At 39.0% G+C, this 24112-nt stretch overlaps 1 protein-coding gene across 3 annotated transcripts in view; it reads left to right on the plus strand.

Annotated features, from left to right (window-relative positions):
- The window catches only part of LOC119655912 (immunoglobulin domain and leucine-rich repeat-containing protein 2), a 47046-nt gene extending 26187 nt beyond the window's left edge, over positions 1-20859 (plus strand). Inside the window, exons 2-10 of one of the 3 annotated variants that reach the window (XM_038062076.1) lie at positions 1103-3246; positions 3300-3425; positions 8797-8953; positions 9011-9151; positions 9265-9484; positions 9619-9648; positions 13787-14063; positions 14118-14263; positions 17766-20859. In XM_038062076.1, coding sequence (XP_037918004.1) covers positions 1187-3246; positions 3300-3425; positions 8797-8953; positions 9011-9151; positions 9265-9484; positions 9619-9648; positions 13787-14063; positions 14118-14263; positions 17766-17785 — 3177 coding nt within the window. In that variant the 5' untranslated portion in view covers positions 1103-1186 and the 3' untranslated portion in view covers positions 17786-20859. Of the gene's footprint in view, positions 1-1102; positions 3247-3299; positions 3426-8796; positions 8954-9010; positions 9152-9264; positions 9485-9618; positions 9649-13786; positions 14064-14117 lie in introns of all 3 variants that reach the window. The other 2 variants (XM_038062074.1, XM_038062075.1) reach the window with 2 other exon arrangements.
- The last annotated feature ends 3253 nt before the right edge of the window (positions 20860-24112 follow it).

Raw genomic sequence — 24112 nt, forward strand, 5'->3', positions numbered from 1 at the left:
CCTTGTCAAGGGCATCAGCCCATACCTCCGCGCCATAGAGCAGAACCGACTGTGTTGCTCCCATAAGGAGACGTTTCTTAGTAGATATAGGGCCCCCGACATTCGCCATTAGCCGACTCAAGGCCACGACTTCAGCTGTAGCCCTGTCCGCTGCTGCTTTGATTTGCTCCAAGAAGTTCATCTTCGAGTCGAGCATTAAACCAAGGTGTTTAACCGCTGGTGTTGACTCTATAGTCAAACCGCCGATCAATATGAGACGCAGGGTCGGGATTCTCCTTCTGGTCAAGATTACTACTTCGGTTACCATCCGCTTACCAGTCGCATCAATATGCCAAGTCTGCTTTGTGCCTGTTCAAAAGTGCGTCCGGCAACAAGTGCCGGAACATCGTCTGCATAACCGACCAGGCGCGACTCTTCAAGCATATCGAGCCTCAGCAGACTATCATAAGAAGCGTTCCAGAGCTCCGCCCCTAGGATGGATCCCTGTGCTACTCCCGACGTAATTTTCATCCTCCTTTGGCCCTCTAGCATCTCATAGGGCAGGGAGCGGTCTTTCAGATAATCCTTCAATATCCACAAGAGATAGCTTGGCACGTAAAATGAGTTTTCTAGTGTGCATCCGATTTCTCTGGACATTACCGCATCAAGTATTACAGCCACGTCCATGTCCTCATTCCCAAGGTACTTCATCTTCCTTCGCATTGCCTTTTCTGCCACTGGCTTGAGGCCTTCTCATTTCCACATACCGGCGTTAAACCAGTAACGTCAACGTAAACAGCTTCCCTTTCTTCCGCTCCTCCCGGTAAGGGTGAAGGAGAAGGTTCTGACAGGCAGGATTCAGCCTGTAGTCCTCCCTCCTTAGTGGCTCAAGTTCCCTTCTGCCGGTCCTTTCTTTCCGTTTGCGGGTAGATTTGGGCGGTAGTAATAGAGACGGGCCAGCTTTAGACGAATTTCCAGTTTCTCCCAGGTTTAGAGTTTCCGTAATTTCCTTTCTAGGTGGCTTCGCCGTAGACAGCAAATGCAGAAATCAATCTACAACTTATTTTTTTCTTTGCCATAATTTCAAAATGTTATTAAATATGATTTCCATTTTTATTTGCAGAATGTTGCACGAGATGCAGTTAGCCAGCACATGCGATGGACTGATGATGGGAGCTACTTATTTTAATCGCATCAGTTTGAAAAAATGGAAGCTCTACTTACGTTTTTCTTGATATCGATTTTGCTAAGTACTAAGGTGACGTGGGGCGAATTCCAGCAGAGGGACACCCCATTGATGTCAGTACCATCATGTACCATTACGTTAGCGACATCTGCCGTCAATGCTGTACAGTTTGATTCTAGCAGAAACTTGAAAATCACATGCATAAATACAACATTATCTCAAGTTAATTTTAAATTAGGGACTCTTAGGGATAAAGAAATCTCAGAGTATTCCCTAGACGGGTTGTATAGAAACGAAAATGATCCTACAAAAAAATTAGTGATACATGGAGCGAACATAACGGAGATCCTAGAATGGAGAAATAGTATGGTTGATAGCGGTCAATTAGATCTGCTGGCAGACTACAGTGGAAAATTTATACGTCTTCATATGCTAGATTTGAGTGGAAACTCGATCTCAGTTTTGAAAGCCACTACATTTGAACCACTGGTACGGCTGAAAATACTTAAATTGTCACGTAACCAGCTGAAAAAATGCCAACTAGATGATTTTAGCATGCTAACGAATCTCCAGGAATTAGACTTAGGCGAAAATGAAATCCGAACTTTGGTTGGTTACGATCCAAAGCGAATTGGCGCCGACGCACTTATTACTCATAGTTTAAATGAGTTAGTTAAGTTAAATTTATCTAAGAATCATATTAATGATCTTCCAAGAAGCGCTTTTTTGGGTCTGGAGAGATTGAAAGAGCTTTACCTGGCTCAGAATGAGCTATTTGTTATCCCATTTCAAATATTTAAGAATTTAAAAAATGTTGAAATCTTAGATCTATCACATAATTCTTTAATTTCGTTCCTGGATAATTTTTTCAAAGAAAACAAAAGACTTAGTATTTTACGTTTGAATCACAACAAAATTGAAACTCTATCAAAGCATGCTCTCTTTGGATTAAAGCAATTGAGCCTCTTGGATTTATCCCACAATAATTTAATGTCTATCGATCGGAATGCCTTTGAATCGCTGGTCAATCTGCGTGATCTGAATCTGTTCGGGAATCGACTTTCTGTCTTACCGTCGACTATATTTAACCCACTGGTGAATCTGGAACGACTGAATTTGGGCCAGAATCTATTCAAACGCTTGCCAAACGGAATATTCAGCAATCAACACAGTTTGACTGAGTTACTCATTCAAGAGACTGAAATCGAATCGATTGGAAATTGGATATCTCGCAACAATGAAACTGTGAATAAAGCCACTCTGAAAAACTTAGTAAATGTGACTTTGACTGATAATAAAAGTCTAAGAGAGATCGAGTCTAGCACTTTCAAGAGCACCCCATCAATCCGTAGATTGGATTTGTCTGGCAATGGCTTCAGTCAACTTCCGAAAGAGATTGGCGAATTAACTGAATTGAAATGGCTTGATATATCAAGGAACAGGTTGACATATGTTCCGGAGCAATTAAAACATTTGAAGAAGCTCTTATTCGTAAATTTAGTTGAAAATGACTACGCATGTGATTGTCGCATGTACTGGATCTCGGACTGGCTCGACTCGACTGTAGAGAAGTTGAAGCAATCATCTGAGATGTCGTTAGACAGAGAAATTTTTCTGCATAATCTCTCCATTCTGAAATGCCGCTATGGCTATCCCGGTGATTTAGTAGCGGTTCTCAAGATTCTGCAATGCATCAAGCCTGTCATTATAAAGTCATCTGATAGTAAAATGCATTTGCTCAAGTCAACTGCCACGTTGGAATGCGTGTTTACCGGAAATCCACCACCAGATATTCTATGGATTACACCCTCGAATGAGATTCTTCGTCACAGTGCCGATCCAGATAAGCGGGTTCAATTACTTCCACCTCAAAAGTTCGAAGAGAGAATTGAAAAAGACTTGCTTAGTGATGAAACACGTGAAGAATTGAACTTGAGTGGGATGTTACCGGAAAAACTAAGAGGCGGAGTGTCCTTATTAGAGAACGGATCGTTGCAAGTTCACAACGTGCAACGGAATGATAGCGGATTGTATACATGTTATGCTTTCAATGTAATGGGCAATGCGACAGCTAATATAAGGTATAGTGAATTTATTTTTTAAATGATCTTGCATTTATTTCCTTTCATTTCAGGTTATACATAGATCCCATTGTTTTCTACAGAGTGAAAATGGGTAGCATTATCTGCGGAATACTTGCTGCAACTGGGTTTCTGTTGTTAACGCTCATAGTGCAAGGAATACGGCGAATACTACAGCGGTATGTATTTGGAGGTTTAATACCTGAAAATTGCTTCAAAAGTATGGAAATATGTAGGTTGAAATCGGAATGTATTGGTTCATGGGCTTGATCTTCAAGGAAATTCGTCATTTGCGCTAATTTCTACTTTTCTACTCTTTCTTCGCCACATTTGTTTGTCATAAAATTGAAATGCGTACTATTTTGCAATACGCATTCAAGAAAGTTGAGGGTTGGGAGCCAACAAAGATCATTTCATCTTGTGAAATTTTCCACTGAGGTTGTTTCTTTAAAGAAGGTATACAGAAATTAGGACAAATAATTATGTATGTGTGAGAACATGTGGCCCGTGTGTCCCTCGACATGCAGTGAGTGAAATCATTTCGCGTCCCCATATAGCGGAAGAGTAAAATGGTGCATTCATATATCTAGGGCTCAAAATATATCCCGTTCCGATATATGCGCAAATAAAATTAATAATAGTACATTGCCATATTTTAGAAATTTACCTGAGAACCCCGTTGACTCCACCCCTGAAGTACCAAATTTGGTAGCGATATAGGCGATAATATAAGACATGGTTTTGCAAAGTTTGAATTCGACCCAAGTATAGAAGTTGATAGAGAAAGACATAGAAGGTCACCATTTCGCATTTCACGTAAATTTATTTCTCTCTAAGGCGCCATAGCCACATAAAATGAACGGCGGATTCCACGGAGACACTTTAGTTTTCCTTTAAAATCGATTCACTATCTGTCTGTGTGTCACATGCACTTTTCTCCAAAACGGCTAAAGCAATCCGAATGAAATTTGGTGGACTCATGGGAACTATGAAATCCCGGACGGTCATGGTATCGCTCATAGATTTCGTCATTGTGTAGGCTACGGAATCGTCCATCCATTGGTGGACTCATGGGAACTATGAAATCCCGGACGGTCATGGTATCGCTCATAGATTTCGTCATTGTGTAGGCTACGGAATCGTCCATCCTCATGTAGGGGGCCAAAAATTCTTCGGAGGATTCTTCTCTCGAACGCCTCCAAGAGTTCGCAATTTTTCTTGCTAAGAACCCAAGTTTCCGAGGAATACATGATGACTGGCAAGATCATAGTCTTGTACAGTAAGAGCTTTGACCCTATGGTGAGACGTTTCGAGCGGAACAGTCTTTGTAAGCTGAAATAGCCTCTGTTGGCTGACAACAACCGTGCGCGGATTTCATCATCGTAGTTGTTATCGGTTGTGATTTTCGACCCTAGATAGGAGAAATTGTCAACGGTCTCAAAGTTGTATTCTCCTATCCTTATTCTTCTTCGTGTTTGACCAGTGCGGTTTGATGTTGTTGGTTGATTCGTCTTCGGTGCTGACGTTGCCACCATATATTTTGTTTTGCATTCATTGATGTGCAGCCCAAGATATCGCGCCGCCTGCTCGATCTGGATGAAGGCAGTTTGTACGTCTCGGGTGGTTCTTCCCATGATGTCGATATCGTCAGCATAGGCCAGTAGTTGGGTGGACTTGAAGAGGATCGTACCTCTTGCATTTACCTCAACATCACGGATCACTTTCTCGAGGGCCAGGTTAAAGAGGACGCATGATAGCGCATCCCCTTGTCGTAGACCGTTGTTGATGTCGAATGGTCTTGAGAGTGATCCTGCTGCTTTTATCTGGCCTCGCACATTGGTTAGGGTCAGCCTAGTCAGTCTTATTAATTTCGTCGGGATACCAAATTCTCTCATGGCCGTGTACAGTTTTACCCTGGGTATGCTATGATAGGCGGCTTTAAAGCCGATGAACAGATGGTGCAACTGTTATCCATATTCCAACAGTTTTTCCATCGCTTGCCGCAGAGAGAAAATCTGATCTGTTGCTGATTTGCCTGGAGTGAAGCCTCTTTGGTATGGGCCAATGATGTTCTGAGCATATGTGGCTATCCGGCCTAGCAAAATAGTGGAGAATATCTTATAGATGGTACTCAGCAACGTGATACCTCTATAATTGCTGCACTGTGTGATATCTCCCTTTTTATGTGTGAGACAGATAATGCCTCGTTGCCAATCGTCAGGCATTGATTCGCTGTCCCATACCTTGAGCACAAGTTGATGAACCACTTGGTGTAATTGGTCGCCTCCATATTTAACCAATTCGGCTGTAATTCCATCGGCTCCTGGCGACTTTTTTAGCCGATGAATTGCACGGACTGTTTCTCCTAAACTTGGTGGTGGCAGTATTTGTCCGTCGTCTTCAGTTGCCGGGACCTCCAACTTGCCGATGATCTGGTTGTTCAGTAGCTCATCAAAGTACTCAACCCATCGCTCTAATATGCCCATTCTGTCGGAAATCAGATTTCCCTCTTTTTCTCGGCAGGATGAGCGTCGAGGTGTATAAGGCTTTATCCTGCTGAGCGATACAGGCGATAATATAAGACATGGTTTTGCAAAGTTTGAATTCGACCCAATTATTATTAACAAAGCTATAGAAGGTCACCATTTCGCATTTCACGTAAATTTATTTCTCTCTAAGGCGCCATAGCCACATAAAGTGAACGGCGGATTCCACGGAGACACTTTAGTTTTCCTTTCTTAGTTTTTTAAGGTTTTGTGTAAAACAAAACCTTATTAAAATCGATTCACTATTTGTCTGTGTGTCACATGCACTTTTCTCCAAAACGGCTAAAGCAATCCGAATGAAATTTGGTGGACTCATGGGAACTATGAAATCCCACGCATACAGCGAGTGATATAAATTTAGCTACATGTAAAGGGTGGTGAATTGTAAAGTGCACGAGTAAAGAGGCAAAATGTACACACTTGAAGTGAAACAGAACTAATTTTTGGAAACTACCCAACCCAAAAATCCGAAGGAACGTGCGCTTAGATGAGATCTAGCCCTCAAAATATGTCCCATTCCGATATCTGCTCGTTAACCTCGTCAAGTTCATCCTGGAAATTTCCCATCACATCTTAACTAGCATAGTATTTACTATTCCTTGGAAATGTTTCATCTCCCCATAATTTTAGAATGAGTAAATGTAGTGTTTGTCCCGCTTCTTAAGCAGTCTACCGCCATGAGCCGATATGCAGCACCAATGCCGATATGCCGTTACCAAAATTCTTTCTCCTTTGTACAGTATCGATGCAGGATTTGTCATGGGCATAATTTTAGCTTGATGTTGAGACAAAACAGTCTTCAATGGAACCTAGCCTCACTGCAAATAACTGTATGTCTAGGCATTATCAGCACCATGAGCACGACATCGTACACAGCTCCAGATGAACTACTCGAAGCACTGCAATTAGAGCAGCACATAGATTAATTCGTGGAGGTCTGTGGGGAAACAGCGGGCATTGGAAGGCATAGTAGAAACCGAATTCAGTTCTTGTGATGCTCCTGATTCATACAACCGTTTGGTAAGAGATACAAAGTTAGCCTGAAGTTCAAAGAAAACTGGAGCAAACCAGACGAATGCGTATTAGGGAATGCCGAAGTCTTCTGCAGCGATGACTAAAAAACAACAGGGTTGTGGAGTAGACCCCTACTTTCGGATAAAAACAAGAAGTGAGGCTTTTCTTTGCGACAACATACATGATTGAACTACTCTGCCATTGACAAAATGATACGTGTCCATCCTGAATCCAAGGAGCATTTCCCATATAAGTGTCCTGCCTATAGAGCTGATGTACCCCAGTTGCACTAACGGAAATCTCACGATACATAAACGAATCTTGTATGTTCCACTAGATGTGGCGTCGAGTACATAGGACCAATAGAGCAGCAATGCTTCCTGGATTTAATATTGACTATTATCGGCAGCAAGTGATAGCGCAACAATCCAACGATATACCAAGAAGCATCAACTTTGATGAATAACTTTGCGCTCACTCGTGATTATTACCCAGATTTGACGCAGGTATATTTACAACTAAAGGCCCAAACACAATTACGATGCGTGCGGAATGCGGACGAGAGAAGCTGCGGACTGCACGTAGCTTCAATGTACAATGAAGGTTTCAGGTCGGCAAAGTTCGCCCCACGTCGGCAAGGTAGCGCACCTTAACAGATTACAACCATTTGCAATATGGCGGCGTTTTTTGTTTTCGCCTGTTACTTTTTAATGTAAATAATTTGATCGAATTCGTTTTGAGAACGGTGTTTGTGTTGCAAATACTAATTATTAATGCCACTTGCACTCGTCACTTCCGTTCATAAAAAATAAATTTAAGCCGGAGTTATGTGCACTCTTAGTTGTATTTAATTTTATGATTTTCATAAAATGAAGTATGCACGCAGGTCGATTGTCCGCGCACAAAATTGTGGCATTGCACATAATCTTCAAGTTTCTACAATTAGCGTATGAATCTTCCTATATTGTATGTTATGAAATTCATACAATTAAATGCCACTAATAGTGCACATAACTCCGGTTTAAATTTATTTTTTATGAATGGAAGCGAGAGAACTAATGCAAAAGACATTAATAATTAGCACTTGCAACACAAATAATTCAATCAAATTAATTATATTCAAAAGAAGCAGCCGAAAACTAAAAGCGCCGCCATATTGCAAATAAAGCAACAAACTTATCTGTCACGCATCGCAAAAGTTCAATTTTCTGAACTTTGTTGCGTGCGGACTTGTTGTATATTGCCTCATATAAGTCCGTGTAATGAACTTCATTTGACAGTTCTCTCACTCCGCACGCACGCAGTCACTCGGCTGTTGTGTTTGAGCTTAAAGTCGGCTGGTAACGGACGTCCAGTCATGGTATAATAATGAGATTTGAACCGCGATCTTCTGTTCTGGCAGTCTAGTGCTCTAACCATCCGGACACTGACACTTCATCTAGGCGCATAAATATTATATGGTCGTTGAGTTTAGTGTTTGTCATCGTCCTTGGTATCTCAGAGTTTCTGATATTTTGTCATATGTCCCTTAATAACAATGATAATCGTAATCGCGACAATCCAATTGGATCAGGATCTTAAGTTTTTTAAGCCAAATTTTTCAAGACGGTAGCGATACACTACAGTGCACTGTAGGAGGCAATGTGTTTAGCATTGGATTCGCACGTGATTATTACTCTGCCTCTGCCCTGGGAGTAACGTGGCCGAAATGCCCACTGCGTGTTGTTTGCCCCCTTATACATAATTCATAACACGTCATGGGTATAAATTATATTCATGTTAACAACCTATAAGTTCAGGCCTAAGCCGGCTGAAACTGATCCACTTTTTTTTTTAAATATAAGGAAGTTGTGGACGTTTTTTTTTTTAACTGGAACTTGTTACTTACTTACTTAATCTACAAGGTTCACTAACTATATCAGAATACTTTCAACACAATAGTTGGAAATGTTTCGTATTTAATGACATCTTATATGAATTTTGTTTGCAGACTTGGAGTTTGTGACAGATTTTGCAATACTTGTTGCTCATGTTGTTCCACTGAAAAGTCATCACCTAGAGGCCGACAAATATATGCTATGCTTGATAGTATTGAGCACTACAAAAGTCAGCAGCTGGAACGATTACGTGAAAATTACACACAACAGGTACTTTTACTGCATTATGAGAGCATTAAATATTTTATAATTATCTTCCCTTCTTAGGTAAATCGAATCCGCGAAAACTGCACTCAGCAAGTCGAATGGATCCAGAGCAGTTACAATTCGCAAGCTAAGTATTTGAAAGAAATTCGCAACATTGGAACTCATCATATCACGTCTTTACGAGATCAGTATTATGATCAAGTATGTAGGAAAAGTTTAGATTTTTCATATTTATGAATGTTATTGGAAAAATGAGACGAGATTTGTGAGTTGTGTAGACACTGAAACATGGTTTCTCGATTTTTTTCTTTTAGGTAAAACGAGCACGAGATTACTCAACAGGTCAATTAAATTGGGTACGCGAGAACTATGTATTCCAGCGTAACAAAATACGAAAGTTTAGTGCTCATCAAGTGCTTCGTCTTAGAGAAAGTTATAAATACCAACAACAAACTTTGAATAAAGTTTTGGAGAACCTTCCCAGTTTTTACTTCGAGAATTGTCGTGGGCGCTGTGATGAAAATATGGACAAAGGTAAAGAAATTATTTTGTACCAATTAATACCTTTTACATAAATGGCGTTCGGAATCCTTTATTTTAAAATCTTATTGTTTAGTTTTTAATACGTTACGCATGATTTAATAATTTTAATTTGTTTGGAACTTTAGACAAGTGGATCGAAGAATATTTAAACAATTGTGAGTCAAAATACAGAATTAATTTTAGTTTAAAGAAAGTGCAGTGTAGAAATAGAGGCTAGTCATCATTTGACACTCAGTCAATCATACTATTTGTTTGTCATTGATTGATAGCTAGCTTGAAGAGACCATTCACTAATTTTCTTACTCATTAGGCACATTCATGATCATTGAATATTGCTTCATATTTGATGACTAATTACTTATTTTCCTATGAATACACCTGAAAATGATACGTAACCAATGAAATGTTAAATCATTGAAAAGGAATCCCGCTGGATGTTGGCGTTGCGCAAAGGTTGAGCCTCGTACTCACACATATCTTCTAATTAGCTCATAACGAAGCATTGACACAAAGGTTGATTGCAATGCAGGAACAATCAAACTTGATATCAGCAACATTTGTTGGTTGTGTAGAAATATTAACATGAAAACTGAATAATGCAAGTTAATATTCCCACTTTACGTCACATTGAGCAGAGATTTTTTTACGTGAAGATAAAGCGGTTTTATAAAAACATTACACTCTTGTGATATGCAATGTATTTCTTAAAAGGTATAATAGCAAACGTCGTTTTGGTTTTTAAAAAAACCCTGTTACCTATGGAAAGTGCAAAATCACGCTTACTTACTAATAACCCCCCGCGTTCTTTAACTAATAAGTATGAGCAGCTGCGATATGGGCTTATCCCGTGATCTTGTCATGGGAGACACCTGCTCCTTGAACTTGGAGAAACAATTGATTCGAAAGCAAGCTTCATTCCCGGCTAGTCAATATAGGTTTACCAATATGATGTGGAAGAAAAGTCTTCACTTTTAGCGGTATATTTCTCTTCGCGTTATTTTGAGCTTGGTTCCCTTGTTAATTGCCTTATTGAAATCTTTACCAGGTAAGCGGAGAGATATCCGCAAATGTCTATGAATAAATTAGATTGATGTTCGAAAGGTTCTCATTTATATGATTCAAAATGCTAGATAGCTCCATTGAAATCTCTAGAATTACAGTGTTAGTTAAAAAAACTTTAACTTACGAAACAACTACACAAAAGTTTATTTCGTCGAAACACTTTAATAAAAAATGTTGTTATTCTATTTCAGACCTAAAGCTCCACTCTGTTCTTTTATTTGTCTCTCCACTTCTTCAGTGGTGTAGGTCTGCTGATAATTACGTTTTTTATAAGTTGTATAGTATTTTATTCTAATTAGCACTACTTGCAACTAGATTTGCATTGTACTGATTATTATATACTAATTCTATAGTCCGGATAGCTGAGTGGTTAGAGCACAAGGATGTTGTACAGAAGGTGGCGGTTCAAATTTCACTGGCGGCAATGGGATTTGTATCATGATTTGACATCGGATACCAGTCGACTCACCTGTAAATGAGTACCTGAGTGAAATCGGAGTAATCATTTCGAGTGAACGCAATGCTGACCACATTGTCTCCTACTGGGTACTGTAACTCTGTTGTGTACCGTTTCAATCTTGAATGAAGTGCTCTAATATACTTCAAAGCACTGATTCAATTGGATTGTTGCGCCAACGATTAGTATTATCATTATTAATTCTATAGGGGCAGTGGGTTTTTAAGGAATCATTACAATTATCCATGTGAGAATTTAGTTTAGTGTGCATGGATTGCCTGCTGATGCATAAACTTTCGTACGAGTTGCTTGAATAACCGCGATTTTGGAACTTTGTATTGTTTAACGAAAAATGTTCAAGCGATTGTGTTTCGATGATGGTAGGCTTTTCGTCCACTATGATAAGCAATCTAGTGCACAGAGCAGAAGGATAAAGGAATGAAAGTGAAAGCGCCTCGACAATCAATGCCGTCAAGCGGAGTAGAGCCATCGAGAGTGGTAGTGTTCTCATGAAATTCTGCTTTAGATTCTCCTTTATTGACCACATCCGCATCTATCAGATTATAATGAAGGATCAAGCATTTTAGCGATCAGAATCTCAATATTTGATTAGCTATAGTTTCTTTGGAGGTTACCTGCAACATATATTTCCGCCTGAAATTATACTTGCCCTCTCACTGAGACATATATATTGGCACTGGTTTTGGATGGGTCAGATTGAAGATAAATATGAACCAAACCATGGTTTTGAGTCTAATGAATCGTATTTTTCCTATATACACCAATGGACAGCGTATTGAGCGTTTGCATGAGAAGTGCTGTTTCTACTGACGGTCGCACCGAATTCGGTGTTGCTCGATGCATTAACACCGCTAGTTGGGGCTGGTCTGCAACAATTTTCTCCCTGTTCTGGTACATGTATATAGTTAACACGGTATGATTCACACTGCTTTGTGTTGTTGGATTCTGGGCAAAGACTTGACTTCGGACCAACAGGTTGGTTCGAATAACAAGAGATTTGTCGACATCGCAAACCGCAGCGTCTCTAATGAGATACTGATCAATGATCGAGTTGCGGTAGGTTCGTATCGTATCTGCAAAAAAGTTTTTAGGAAATCGCAAATAACACCTTGCTCTTACAAAAGTCATGCATTTTATAAAAATCTCAACAAATGCAGTCGAGAAAGAAATCTCGATTTAGATCAGGTAGCAGACTTCTGGAGAAGTGTTGAAATTCTACAGTTTCCAAATCGACAAATCGACGCGCGATAAGAGCATGGCGAAATTGCACGTGGTTGAGTTGGCCTTTGCGACTCCTGTCAATAATTCGATTTCCATAAAATTTTTCTGGTTGCCGTAATTCCAAAATTTTTTCAGTTTGCGAAGAATTCAGTATTTTAGCTAGCACTATTTCGCTCAATATTGAAATCTGTTGTTCATTCTGTCCTGAATGTCTATGTCGTTCATTTGTAGAATATTTTACTGAGCTGCATTCAGTAGTTTAGAAAATAGTGAATAATTTTCAGGTGAACTATCTTTCTTGCGTGCACTGCATACTCGTTGAAATGAGATTGGAAAATGACTATACAATTGCTATCAACCAGCCCTAGTTGTCCCATTTCATTTTGGTTTTGGGGTTTTTAATTTTCTAATCCAAAACTAAGACGCATAGCTTCTCTACGTATGTGCCATCATCCCACTAGGAGGAAAAGAAATAGATACATTTCCAGTTGTTTTGGTGTTATTTTTGTTTTGATAAGTACGATTTCCGAGAAATTTATAATTTCTTGGATGACTTACTTTCGAAATTTCTATATTGTTGCCTCCACTTCTATAATTATAGTATGGTTTGGAGATTAAAGTCACTTCGACATTTATCTAACAGATTGTTTTTGAGAGCAGGTCCTACGGTTCTTCTTTATTAATCGTTATCCCGTTTGTTAGTGGTTGGCTCGTTTAGAACGAGTTCCTTAGTTTTCTCTGTCATAAGCTTAATCCGGGTGGTATCAAGTCATCGCTGTCTTGATCGGTTCATCGACTTAGATGTTCGGGCCCATCTTAGCTGGCCAATTCTCATTATCCCGGATAACACGACCATCAAATTTAAGATGTCTTCTTTGCAAGTTCTACATAATAGACAGATCGCGCATTATGCTCCTGATCCGACGCAACATGTTTACCTCCATTATCACAAGGAGGAATTTATTGTTTTTGGTAGCTGATTAGTACTTGAAACTATGTACGTATATAATATGATAGGTCGAACAATGCTATGAGAGATTTTGATTTGAGAGATTCGTTGTTGCGTTGATCATAATAGACGTTAGTTGTCTGGCGTAACTTTATAGGAGTTGTGCTAATGCGTGAAGCAATTTCATGAAGATGTTCACAATTAGCTAGAGTATCGATGTAAGATACTTTCTAATTAATATTGCTAGAAATAGAATACACATTTTATGTACTCTTATATTCTTTTTCTTTGGCGGGGTAAGTCAAAACGAGACTCGTCATTTATTATTCAGAACCGTTTTAAATGGAATCGTGTATATTTTTCAGATGTTTAGATTGCCTATATTGAAACAAATGTTCTTTTACTTTGTGAACTTACCATTCTGTGCAGGGGCAAAATTTTGTACTGGTTCATCTCTGTGTCCTTTGTTGCTTATACTTATTAAATCCATTTAATTGGCTTTCTATATATGTGTTTGACTAATACTAATGCCTATATTTTTATAGTAAATAGCAAAACTCAATTTTTATAACTTTTTTCACAGATTTCGACGTTTACTTAAAATCAAAGATCAACGAACTTTCTGAAAATATTGATTTGGAAACAAAAAACAAAATCCTAGAGCGCTTTTCTGCGAAGAGCGTCGAAGACAGCAAAGCTTCCGTCTATTACACACCACCTGACGTACAGTTCAGCCCTGAACTATTGCAAACGTCGCCGATTCATATAAATTATATCAATGAAAATCTCGACCAACAATCGGGAGACTTTAAAATTAGCTTGGATCCGTTGAAACTCGAGATAGATTTGGATACACTAGAGTACGATATTTGTAAACTTTCTGTAAATGGTATTAACTTTTTGAATTGTAACAGAAATACGAATTGTGCCGAAACAAAGTTGAATGGAAACAGCGGTAGCAACGAGGACAATTGCTGCGCTCTCTATGATGACGAAGACGACGACGACGAGGAAAACAAGCGGCGAGGTGGAAAAGTCAGCAAGTTTTTATTCCGGAAAGGTAAATCACGACAACCTAGTTTACCATTTGAAAACGAAACACTTCTTCTTAAAGAAGTGAACAGATCTGTGAATATCCCTCCGTCTAAATTAGATGAATCGACGGAAAAACTAGCCCTTTTCACAGATCAGCTGAAATCAAGATCAGGTTGTGCGACTGGCTTCAGCAGCAAGAAGGAGAAATATTATTCATTAGAGAATATTTTTGAAAATCGTACTCTGACGAACAACAACATGGTTCCATCTGATAGTAGTGCTACTCTCTATAAGAACACTAACTCTTGTAGTGAAACTAAACCTAGTACTGATAAGCTAAACATTATACTAGACGAAACCGGGAAATCGGTCGTGCTAACATCGAACAGTGTAGTTGATCCTATTATTAATAATTTTAATGAATTGCCAACGCTATTGGCATATAGTTCAAGTCTGCCTGAGATCGCTTCTGCATCATTGTCAACAACGAATGCGAGTAGAAAAGGTAACCGTGCAGAATTGAGGCGTCAGAAGTCGGCAAAGGCTAATATTGATAGCAGTGGGTCATCATCTCTATCATCCAACTTGAATGATGCTACTCATCATGGAACCCACGTGATTCTGAAAATTAAGGAAAGCCTAGCCAAGAATTCTTCAAAGAAGATTTCGGAATCGGTCTCTTCTCTCGAATGTAAGGAAGCGGATTGCAAAGTGGGGAATACAAATTGTAACAAAAGGGACATTGATGCTGAATAAATTTTATTTCAAAGAACAAGTTATGGCAGAGTGATATGGAGGGTAAAACTGGGTGGCTATCAGAAAACGTTATCAAAAAATTGTGATTAACGTTAATTGCAGGAATCACGATCTTTGAGTCGAGTACATTTTTCCTCTTTATACGATTACGTACATATATGTGTATGACAGAAAATGTTTCAAGTAACGTCCGGCTTACGATGAAATCATTAGATGCTGCACTCCAGTCTGGGAAGGCGCAGTTACTATTATATGTATAGCTTATATATTGGTGTGAAAAGAGGAAGCAATAACGATAGAAAACTTGTTGAGTCATAAGCACAGTCTTTTTTTCTCTCACACAAGCTTTTGTTAAAAATGTCATTTCAACACTTCGTGCCATGGATTTCCTGTTATCCGCATCCAGAAGTTTATACGCTACCATAGAAACGATTATTTCTTTATAAAGCGATTAATTGATATTTGGGTAGAAGCTAGAGAAACTAGCAATATTTTACCATATGAGAAGCTGATCTGTGTTTATAGGCATTTGAAAATAATTTTAGTATTTTTTTCATTCTCTGCATTTTTCCGTATAAAAAATTGGGTATTATAAGTAGGCGTCATAAGTGCAGTAATATTCATGAATGAGTGAATGTGTAGATTTTGTTAGTTCGAGTATATTGAAATCTTCCACGAAATCACTTTTGTTTGGCGCTCGTGATCCTCGCGAAGTGTTCCGTCTAACCGCGATTGTTATTCATTACATCAGTTTTTGATGGCATTTCGCGTTGTTACTTCAAAACATTGAGAGAAAATGTCAAATCAGCTCAGAAACAGAAAATTTTCCATTAAATCACATTACATACAATTGCATAAAATACTTCCTAAATAATTACCGCCTCCAAACGAAACGCAGCTTATTTAGTTATTATTGCGTATTCAGTATTTTTTTACATTTCATTCTTCACTCAATAATTTTGAATATTGTGCTGGTTTTTGACCTCTTCTAGTTAGATTCTATTACGCGACTTTCCCAATTGTTGCATTCTGAGAGTTAATATGGGACGAAAAGTAATTCTAAACAGCACTAATATCGCATAGAAGCATGTCTGAGCTAAATTGGCAATCGAATTCAAAGTGCTGTTGTTCAGGTAGATCGAATTCCGACCTGAATTTTTAATCATGCAGCTGGATATTTTAAACGTTAGTAGTTCAAGAAGGAAAAAGGAGGGAAAATAGAGGAGGAAGAACTTTTAAGGGATTGCTACTCGAGATTCCTGCCATAAATTGATTCTAAATGGGGTTTTGTCCAATTGGAGAAGCTAACATCTTCTGTGCAATTTAGCAAAATAAAAGCAAAAGCAAATTATGTATCTCTGAATATCGTTTCAAGTTCAAATGTGATGATTTTTTGTTTTGTAAACCTTACATAGGGAAGATACGCCTCTGTAGCTAACTTGTTTTCTTTCTTGAGTTTCTTGAGCTGGAAAAATTGAAAGCAATTTACAGATAAACGGCCTGGATTGTGTTTGACACTACCTTCCTGGTAATTTCAGCGGTGTGGATAATCATCCTCTTTCTTGTGTATTCAACTCTGAAGTCCTGGATCATATATTATTGTTCAGCTTTACAGGCCTGTCATTAAATTTTTGCTTGTTTTGGCAGCATATTTTCTTGTCTTGTCTTTGGAGGTGATTATAGTTTTATTCTTTAGCTTGGTTAGGTTTTTCGCTGTACTCTAGCTTATGGGAACAGAAAACTCTTCATCAAACTAGTAATTTTAGGGCTTGTGTTGCCGCCCTCTAATAAATTTTCGACCTATAACCTGGCATTTTCAAAACTGTTTCATTTGTATTGTGATATTAACATTTGGATTTCTTATTTTCACCCTCCGTATTACGTCCTAATTTTGTAATGATTCAAACCACTCGGATTCGAATGGAGAAATTTGGAATGGTGTCACCACCGCCTTTGTTCTTTTATGTATGTCCAAATGTGGGAAGAACGTTGAAGTTGCGGCTAAGTTTTTACCTGTTTGTAGTCTATGTGTGAGCCTGTTATCAAAAAAATGGAAATCCAGACGTTTCGCAAGGTTTCTTACTGGTTAAGTGAGCGTGCCATTATTTCATCGCTGAGCTATATTGTTTCCCACAGGATAAAGTGTTTAGTATTAATCCCTCATTTAAAAGAGCATAGTGCACCTAAAAATGAAAATTTTGTTTGGGATGAGCTTGTCCTGAGCCCACCATCTACTTGATGGCGGGCTGCACATATTTGAGAAGCAACTTACTTCTGCTATTCAGTGCGCGGACTACACTTTCGTGGGCAAGCGCCCAGTACTTTTAAAAATTTATAATATTGGCTATGCGGTTTCGATCGCAGGACAAGCTCATCCCAAACAAAATTTTCATTTTGTCATCGGTCGTTATAATTCATACCGTTGGCGGGTTTTGAATTCAATATAAACGCGCCAAATGCCACCTGTTGCCGCTTTCGGTTAGGTCACGCTACTCCGCAGCGTAGAGGCGCTGAGGCAGCGTCTGATGAGATCGCCTCTACCCTGCGATCGAAACCGCCAGAGCCAATATTATAAATTTTTGATAGTGCACCTGTCCTGTGATTAGTTTGAGTTTCCCATATTCGACTATTTCCGTTAATTGTGTCATTGTCCTTAAATCAGAAAATCAGGGCAAAAAAGGAGTCTGATAAAAGAAAATATTAATTTGTTCATTTGTTGTGGTTTGCTTCTTACATTTTTTTATTTGTTAATGTTTTATTTTGCTTTATAGGTAACGCTGACGGTCGGTGACAAATTTGATGATTCCTTCGCGTTTTTTAAATAAGCAAAAATTCTTTGGAAGATAGGTTTACGATAGTCGTTTTTAAGTTGAATGTTAATGTTTTCATGATATAAGTTTATTTATATGTGACAGTCTATAGAAAGTAATTCTGTACAACAGAGCTGACACAGCCACGATGAAGGAAGGACCTACGCGTGTCGCTGAATTTGGCCAAGCTGACTGAATATGACATGCCATCGAATTATATATTAATCTTTCGAAAGGCTAGTTATCATTGACTTTCTATCATCGAAACTTACCTAGAAATGCCGAAACTTATTGTCACGAAATTGCATAGGCGCGCAGGAATAATGTACCAGTGAAGGTTTTTTTATTAGTCATATTTTGAACTGCACTTTCGAAGTTTTTTTGAAAATAGGAAAGTTTAGTGTGCGGAATAGGTCTGGTCGTGAATCCTGTGTTTAAAACAGGGGAAACCGCCTTCAAGTATACAATATGATAGGCTAAAGAAACGTTTGCATATGCACTCCTGGGTTCACGTGGATCAAGAGAATCTCTATAACACATCCACACAGTCCCTGGCTTCGGGTGGGTTATCCCGTCTTGTTATGGAAGCAGCTTCAAAACGTTTTACAATTATAGCTTGATATTTGTTTAGTGGCACTATATGATAATTGAATTATTTGGTCACGAATATTTGACAGTACATGCGATTTGGAACAGTATAATGGAGGAGGGTAATCTGCAGTGTGCGTGCTTTCGTCATCCTAAATATGCAAGTTTTTTAGATTACTCTTAATTATGCGAACGTGTTGGGGATTTACCTAAAATTTTCGTATGCTTTTGGGTTTTGGAATGTAGCAGGTTCCATAATATAAAGATTGTGCAAGGAAAAGACCAGGACAGGTAGTACAAGAACGTTTGAATGTTAAAGAATAAATATTTTGTCAACATCGTAGGAATAGTTGCTAAATAATACGAGATATTTTTCATTTATTCACCAAAATCCATGTCGCTTTGAAAGTAGGCTTCATTGAAGCAATGCACATATGCCAACATTTTTTCCATTTTGGAAACGTAGACCCTTTCCGGGCTGCCCTCCAGTTCATGTTTCGATTTTTATTTAATAACTTCAATCGACTCAAACCCGCTGGCTTGTTTGGATCATCATAAATTATAATTCGCCTATGAATGTGGGATCGGAATTACAGATATACCTGTTCGCGGTAGCATTTTTGAAAAAAAATCAGATGTTTTGGAACAAATGGCCCATGGGACATGGTAGGAAAAAAAAATCATACCTTCAACTAGTACAGTCAGTTTAAATGGACAAGGAGAATGGTTCTCAAATTGATGGCAATATAGATGAAATTATTATTAAATAAGGCGCTAATTATCGCGTTCTAAAAAACTATTTTCGATGGTTTTATTATGCTTATGTCAACTATAGTACGCCATAAAGTCCTACTATCGACAGAAATCTTTGAATGTCATCTACTTTTAAGTGTTTAAGTAAATCCCTTCCTATTTAGTAGACTCCCAGATGTGCGTAAATCTAAACAATGCCTTCCCGCAAAATTTGTAGATAATTTCTCAGTTTCGGTGGATGGTAGTCTAACTAACAGGGACCTGTGAGTATACCCTCTAATCTGTAAGATGTTTCTTTTGGTTAGGTTTAGGCAATTAATGATAGCTTCGTTTCTCATATTTCTTCTTCCTGCCTCTTAATTATTGGCTCCTTCCCAATTCCACAGAAAGTAACTGGCCCAGCCAGCGTCGCTCCACTTTTTTTTTAGTCAAAAATGGAGGGTACTTCTTTTTATCTTTTTCAATTATTTCTAATAATAGAAGTTCATAGCCACTTTGATTTAGTATTGTTACCCCGAATTTCCCAGGTTTTTATATTAATTCCTAGTCGCCAAATCAGCTTTTCACTTAGATGCGATGTACGAGTTGTGAATTAAGGTTTGAGATTTAAATATTTCATCTGTTCCAACTGGTCCGATACTGAAGGAAAATTGTGCAGCTCTTGCTGTATTGGATAGTACGCTATTTTTTTTTTTTCCTTTTTTGAAACTGCCATGAGAACATTTATTTTCAATCTGCTCATTAAACTGGGAAAAATTGCAAGGGTTTTGAAGGGAAGTGCAATAGCTATTTAGGTACGAATTCATGGCTTCTTAATTTGAAAACTATGTAATAAAAAAAAGTCAAAAATTGTGTTGGAAACATGAGAAATCGATGTAATTTTTTTTAAATAATTGTTCACGGTTTTCCCTAAAAATAAGACATTTCAAGTGCAAAGAGTAGCAGATAGTGGACAATTTCTAAGGCACCGTTTAGTATCACACAACAGTTTATAGACCTAGCCATAAAACTGCGGTTCTTCACAATTCTTTTATGCTAGCGTTAGATGATTAGATACAAATTTATATTACAGTGTGTTGAGTTACATTCTTTGATTCGAAATGGAAGTACATAGATCGCCGTAGACTATAAGGTAGAAGAACTAAAGTTTGTGAAATTGAGGATATCCAATTAATTGCATATAGTTATTGCTAAAAGAGAAAAGTTTACCCTACATATGCGTTTGATGATGGTATTGGAGATGAAGCTGGAAAGAATGTATATAAGTAGGGCAATTTTAAATAACGTAAATGTTTTACCTAATGCAATTTATCGTTTGATTTTACTGATAAGAATAAAGTAAATGTGATATATTCTGTCATCTCGATAAAAAAGATAAAAGAATAAAAGTACAGAAAGTAATAAGCAAAAATTATATACAATAATCATTAATATATTGAATGGAACTTTATACAAGATAATGAAAAGGCATTTTTAACGATAAAGAAGTTATATTATTCTATATATTGACAGACTGAGGAGAAAAACGTGTAAATCATTCATATTGCATTAATGCCTCTGTATCATGGAATGAATAAAATGAGCAAGGCGGCTATTACGTATATGTATGAATACAACTTCTATGCATAACTGAATTTTTGTTTGTAACAAATTTATTTTCATATAAGTGAAAAATGGTCAATGTGTAAAAATAAAGTGAAATTGTTACAACAAAGCAATTTGTGTTTGTAAGGTCAATGATTATTTCTGTGTAAATTGGAATTTTTCGATTGGTTATTTATGAATCATTATAGAAAACAGTCAAGTGTACTTAAAGTGGTTCTAGACTTGAGCAAAAACATTTCTTATTTTATGGAATTATACATACATACGTTAGGCATTCGTATTAAAAAAAAGTTAAAAGAGTAAAGAACATACATACAAGTACCCTAGACAGGCGAGAATGAAACAATCTTTGGCGAGGCTGAAAAGTGGATTTTTTTTTTTGCATGTTCATTTACGAAGGCCAGTATTATGGGCCGTCTGTTTTATAAAGAAATGAAAAGCACTTATGAAGTATATTGTATGTACCTCTTGGTGGGTGTAGCACGTCAACCACAACTACGCATCATGGTTCGCGGTTCCCGAGACCCTCGCACTCCTTCCCTGCTGTTCTGCGCCAAGTGCTCTTGGGGCGATCCACTCGCCGGCTATCTTGGGAGAGCGGGTTCCATTGCAAGGTATAGCGGCACTGCAATTGGCGTTCCATCTTCCGATCACAGTGCGTACGAGTGGCAGACCTGTGCACCGACCAAGTTGTTCGTTTGAGGTAGTGTCAGGCCAGCGTATTAAGATGGTGCGACGCAATATTGACGAAAGTTTAGACCCTGTGCTATTCCCAAATAGAAACACAGAAAGAACGTTAGCACAGAACCGTTTCAACTTGATCTTAGTGCTGAGATAACCGCATTTCCAAATTTTAGACAGGGGAGCGAAAGCGGTCGTCGCAAGAAACCAAGCTTCCTTAGTTATACAGATTGATCAACGCCTTCGATACTGTGCCCATTAATGCAGATGCGAGTACGATGACTTATCAGATTCAGGCCCCTTAGTTTTGTTGGTGTTTATTTTCAGTCCAACTCTATTTGGCCCTCTTTCCGAATCCAGAATCATTTGGCCAAAGTCCATGACTCGGTGAAAGCTCAAACAGATTTTATCAGCTTGATCGAGGTGTTTGAGGAAAGATGTCATCGTCCATGGAATTCTTCCACGTCCTCCAGGCATGGCAGCATGAAGAAGGTCATCATCAACAAAAAGAAATAATATTGGTGACAGGATCCCCTGAGATTTTGCTTCGATGCAGTACGTGACATTTTGTGCTATCATATGTCACTCTGATAATGGTTATTAGTTTTTTCGGAATGTTCCTCATGATATACTTCCGGTTCACACTATTGAAAGCTCTCTCGAAATCAACGAAAAGCATCTGCGGCGAAGATCTAAACTCCGTCCACGGTTCCAAAATGATCCGAAGGGTGTTAATGTGGTCAACGCAGGAGGATCCAGAGTAGAAACCAGCGTGCTCTCTGCCGATCAAGTTTTCGAGATGCTTTTTGATGCGTTCCAGGATTATTTAGCTATTATCTTTACGACGGCAGAGAGCACGCAGATATCCCTCAAATTGTCTGCTTCTTCCACTCTCCCGTACGAGTGGAAGCAGCAGATCTGCAGTAACTGCAGTTACAGTGGTAAATAAATGTGCGAAGAGACCATCAAGCTCAGTTAAGAAACTTGGAGAAGTATTCTTTCCATCTCGTCAGTTGTTTATGAGAAGTCAATCGTCGACATCCTGCACAGGACCATCGAAAAATTTGCGACCACATGTAGGTTCTTTCGTGATATGGTACACAATCCTGAAATCATTCCAATCTGCGGTACCTTCCACTTCCCTGATTAGCGCAATAGCAAATTCTCTCTTGTCAGATCGATCGATTGATATTCTTAAGCGGGTTACTACGTATATTTGCCGTCCGATCAGCGAGATAACTCTCCTTCTGTCTGGCAACCGCTGGCTCATACAAGCGGTCGATGTTGAACTTGGGGGTCGCAGCTTTCCAATCCTGCAAGACGTGGTAGGTGCAACACGCAATCGAACGTAAGTGAGGCTGATGTCATTGCAAAGTGGTCAATCTGATTGCTCGTACGGGGTCGGAAGTTGACACCCAACTGATCAGGCTCTGTGCTCGAACAATCTAAGTTGCAGAAATCCACGAACCTGCCAACATTACCGTTGCGGTCGTCAAGACCAGGTTTTCCCATCACAAGGTGTTGTCAAATTCCACCCTGGCATTCAGATCACCCGTCACGATGATAATGTCACCTTTAGGAAGACTCCCCTGAACCCTGTTTAATTGCTCGTAGAAAGCATCGTTCTACAATATATTGGAAGTCTCCGTTGGTGCATAGCATTGTACAATTGTGATGCTCCCTAACCTGGACCGGATCTTGCAGTTAGAAGTCTATCAGAAGCCGACTCCAGTGTCAAGAAAGCGCGCCTTACAGTAGTCGTCGAACGCAAGCCGACATCGGATTCGCGTGTGCTACCACTTGGCTTTCTAGACTGTAAAAACACATTCCCATTAGGGTGGCAAGAGGGAGAGAAGTACTCTCCAGACTCCCATCATCTTACTTCGGTCAGGCCCAGAATTTCCAGTTTACGCTGTAATTCCCGGTGAAGTTGCGGAAACCGCGAATACTGAGGACCCTCGATACTGTTGCTGAGGAGCATACACGCATTTCACCAACCAATCATAGACTAAAAAAATGTCAGACGATGACGACTTTACGGTTTCTTACCGGAGGAGAGGCAAATCGTCAGACGCTGCCCCACTTCTGTCTGGGAGCAGCGTGACCGCGGCTCGCAGATGTTATGTGCTCCTTTTGTAATTCGTAGAACACAACATGACTACGAATTATATTGAGCGTAAATCCGCCTTATTGAGCAGAGCTGAAAATATTCCTAAGTCTGCATCAACTTAATGCCGGACCTGGTAAGAAACCGTAAAGCCGTCATCGCCTGACATTTTTTTTTAACGTTTGGATGCTAAACCCTAAATGAGGGGTCCGTGGACGAAAAAAAGAGGGAGTAAGTTGCTCTCCATTTGGTCCGGTCCGTCATTAAGTTGATGCGGACTTAGGACCCCACAATTCCCCGAAAAAATACAGTCATATACCTTTTCCGATAGTGAAAGTTCTTTGACGTGTGTCACTATCAAAAGCGTTGTTGACGTTTCACCATCATCAACGATATCCCTAAAAGCTGTTTGGCGCCCTAACCTACGCCATCGCTCGATCTTAGGCAGGGTCTGCCTCGTCTTCTTTTTCTACCATAGATATTGCCCTTATAGACTTTCCGGGTGGAATAATCCTCATCCATACGGATTAAGTGAGCCGCCCACCGTAACCTATTGAGCCGGATTTAATCCACA

Source organism: Hermetia illucens, chromosome 4 (genome assembly GCF_905115235.1).
Source record: "Hermetia illucens chromosome 4, iHerIll2.2.curated.20191125, whole genome shotgun sequence".
NCBI lineage: Eukaryota > Metazoa > Arthropoda > Insecta > Diptera > Stratiomyidae > Hermetia > Hermetia illucens.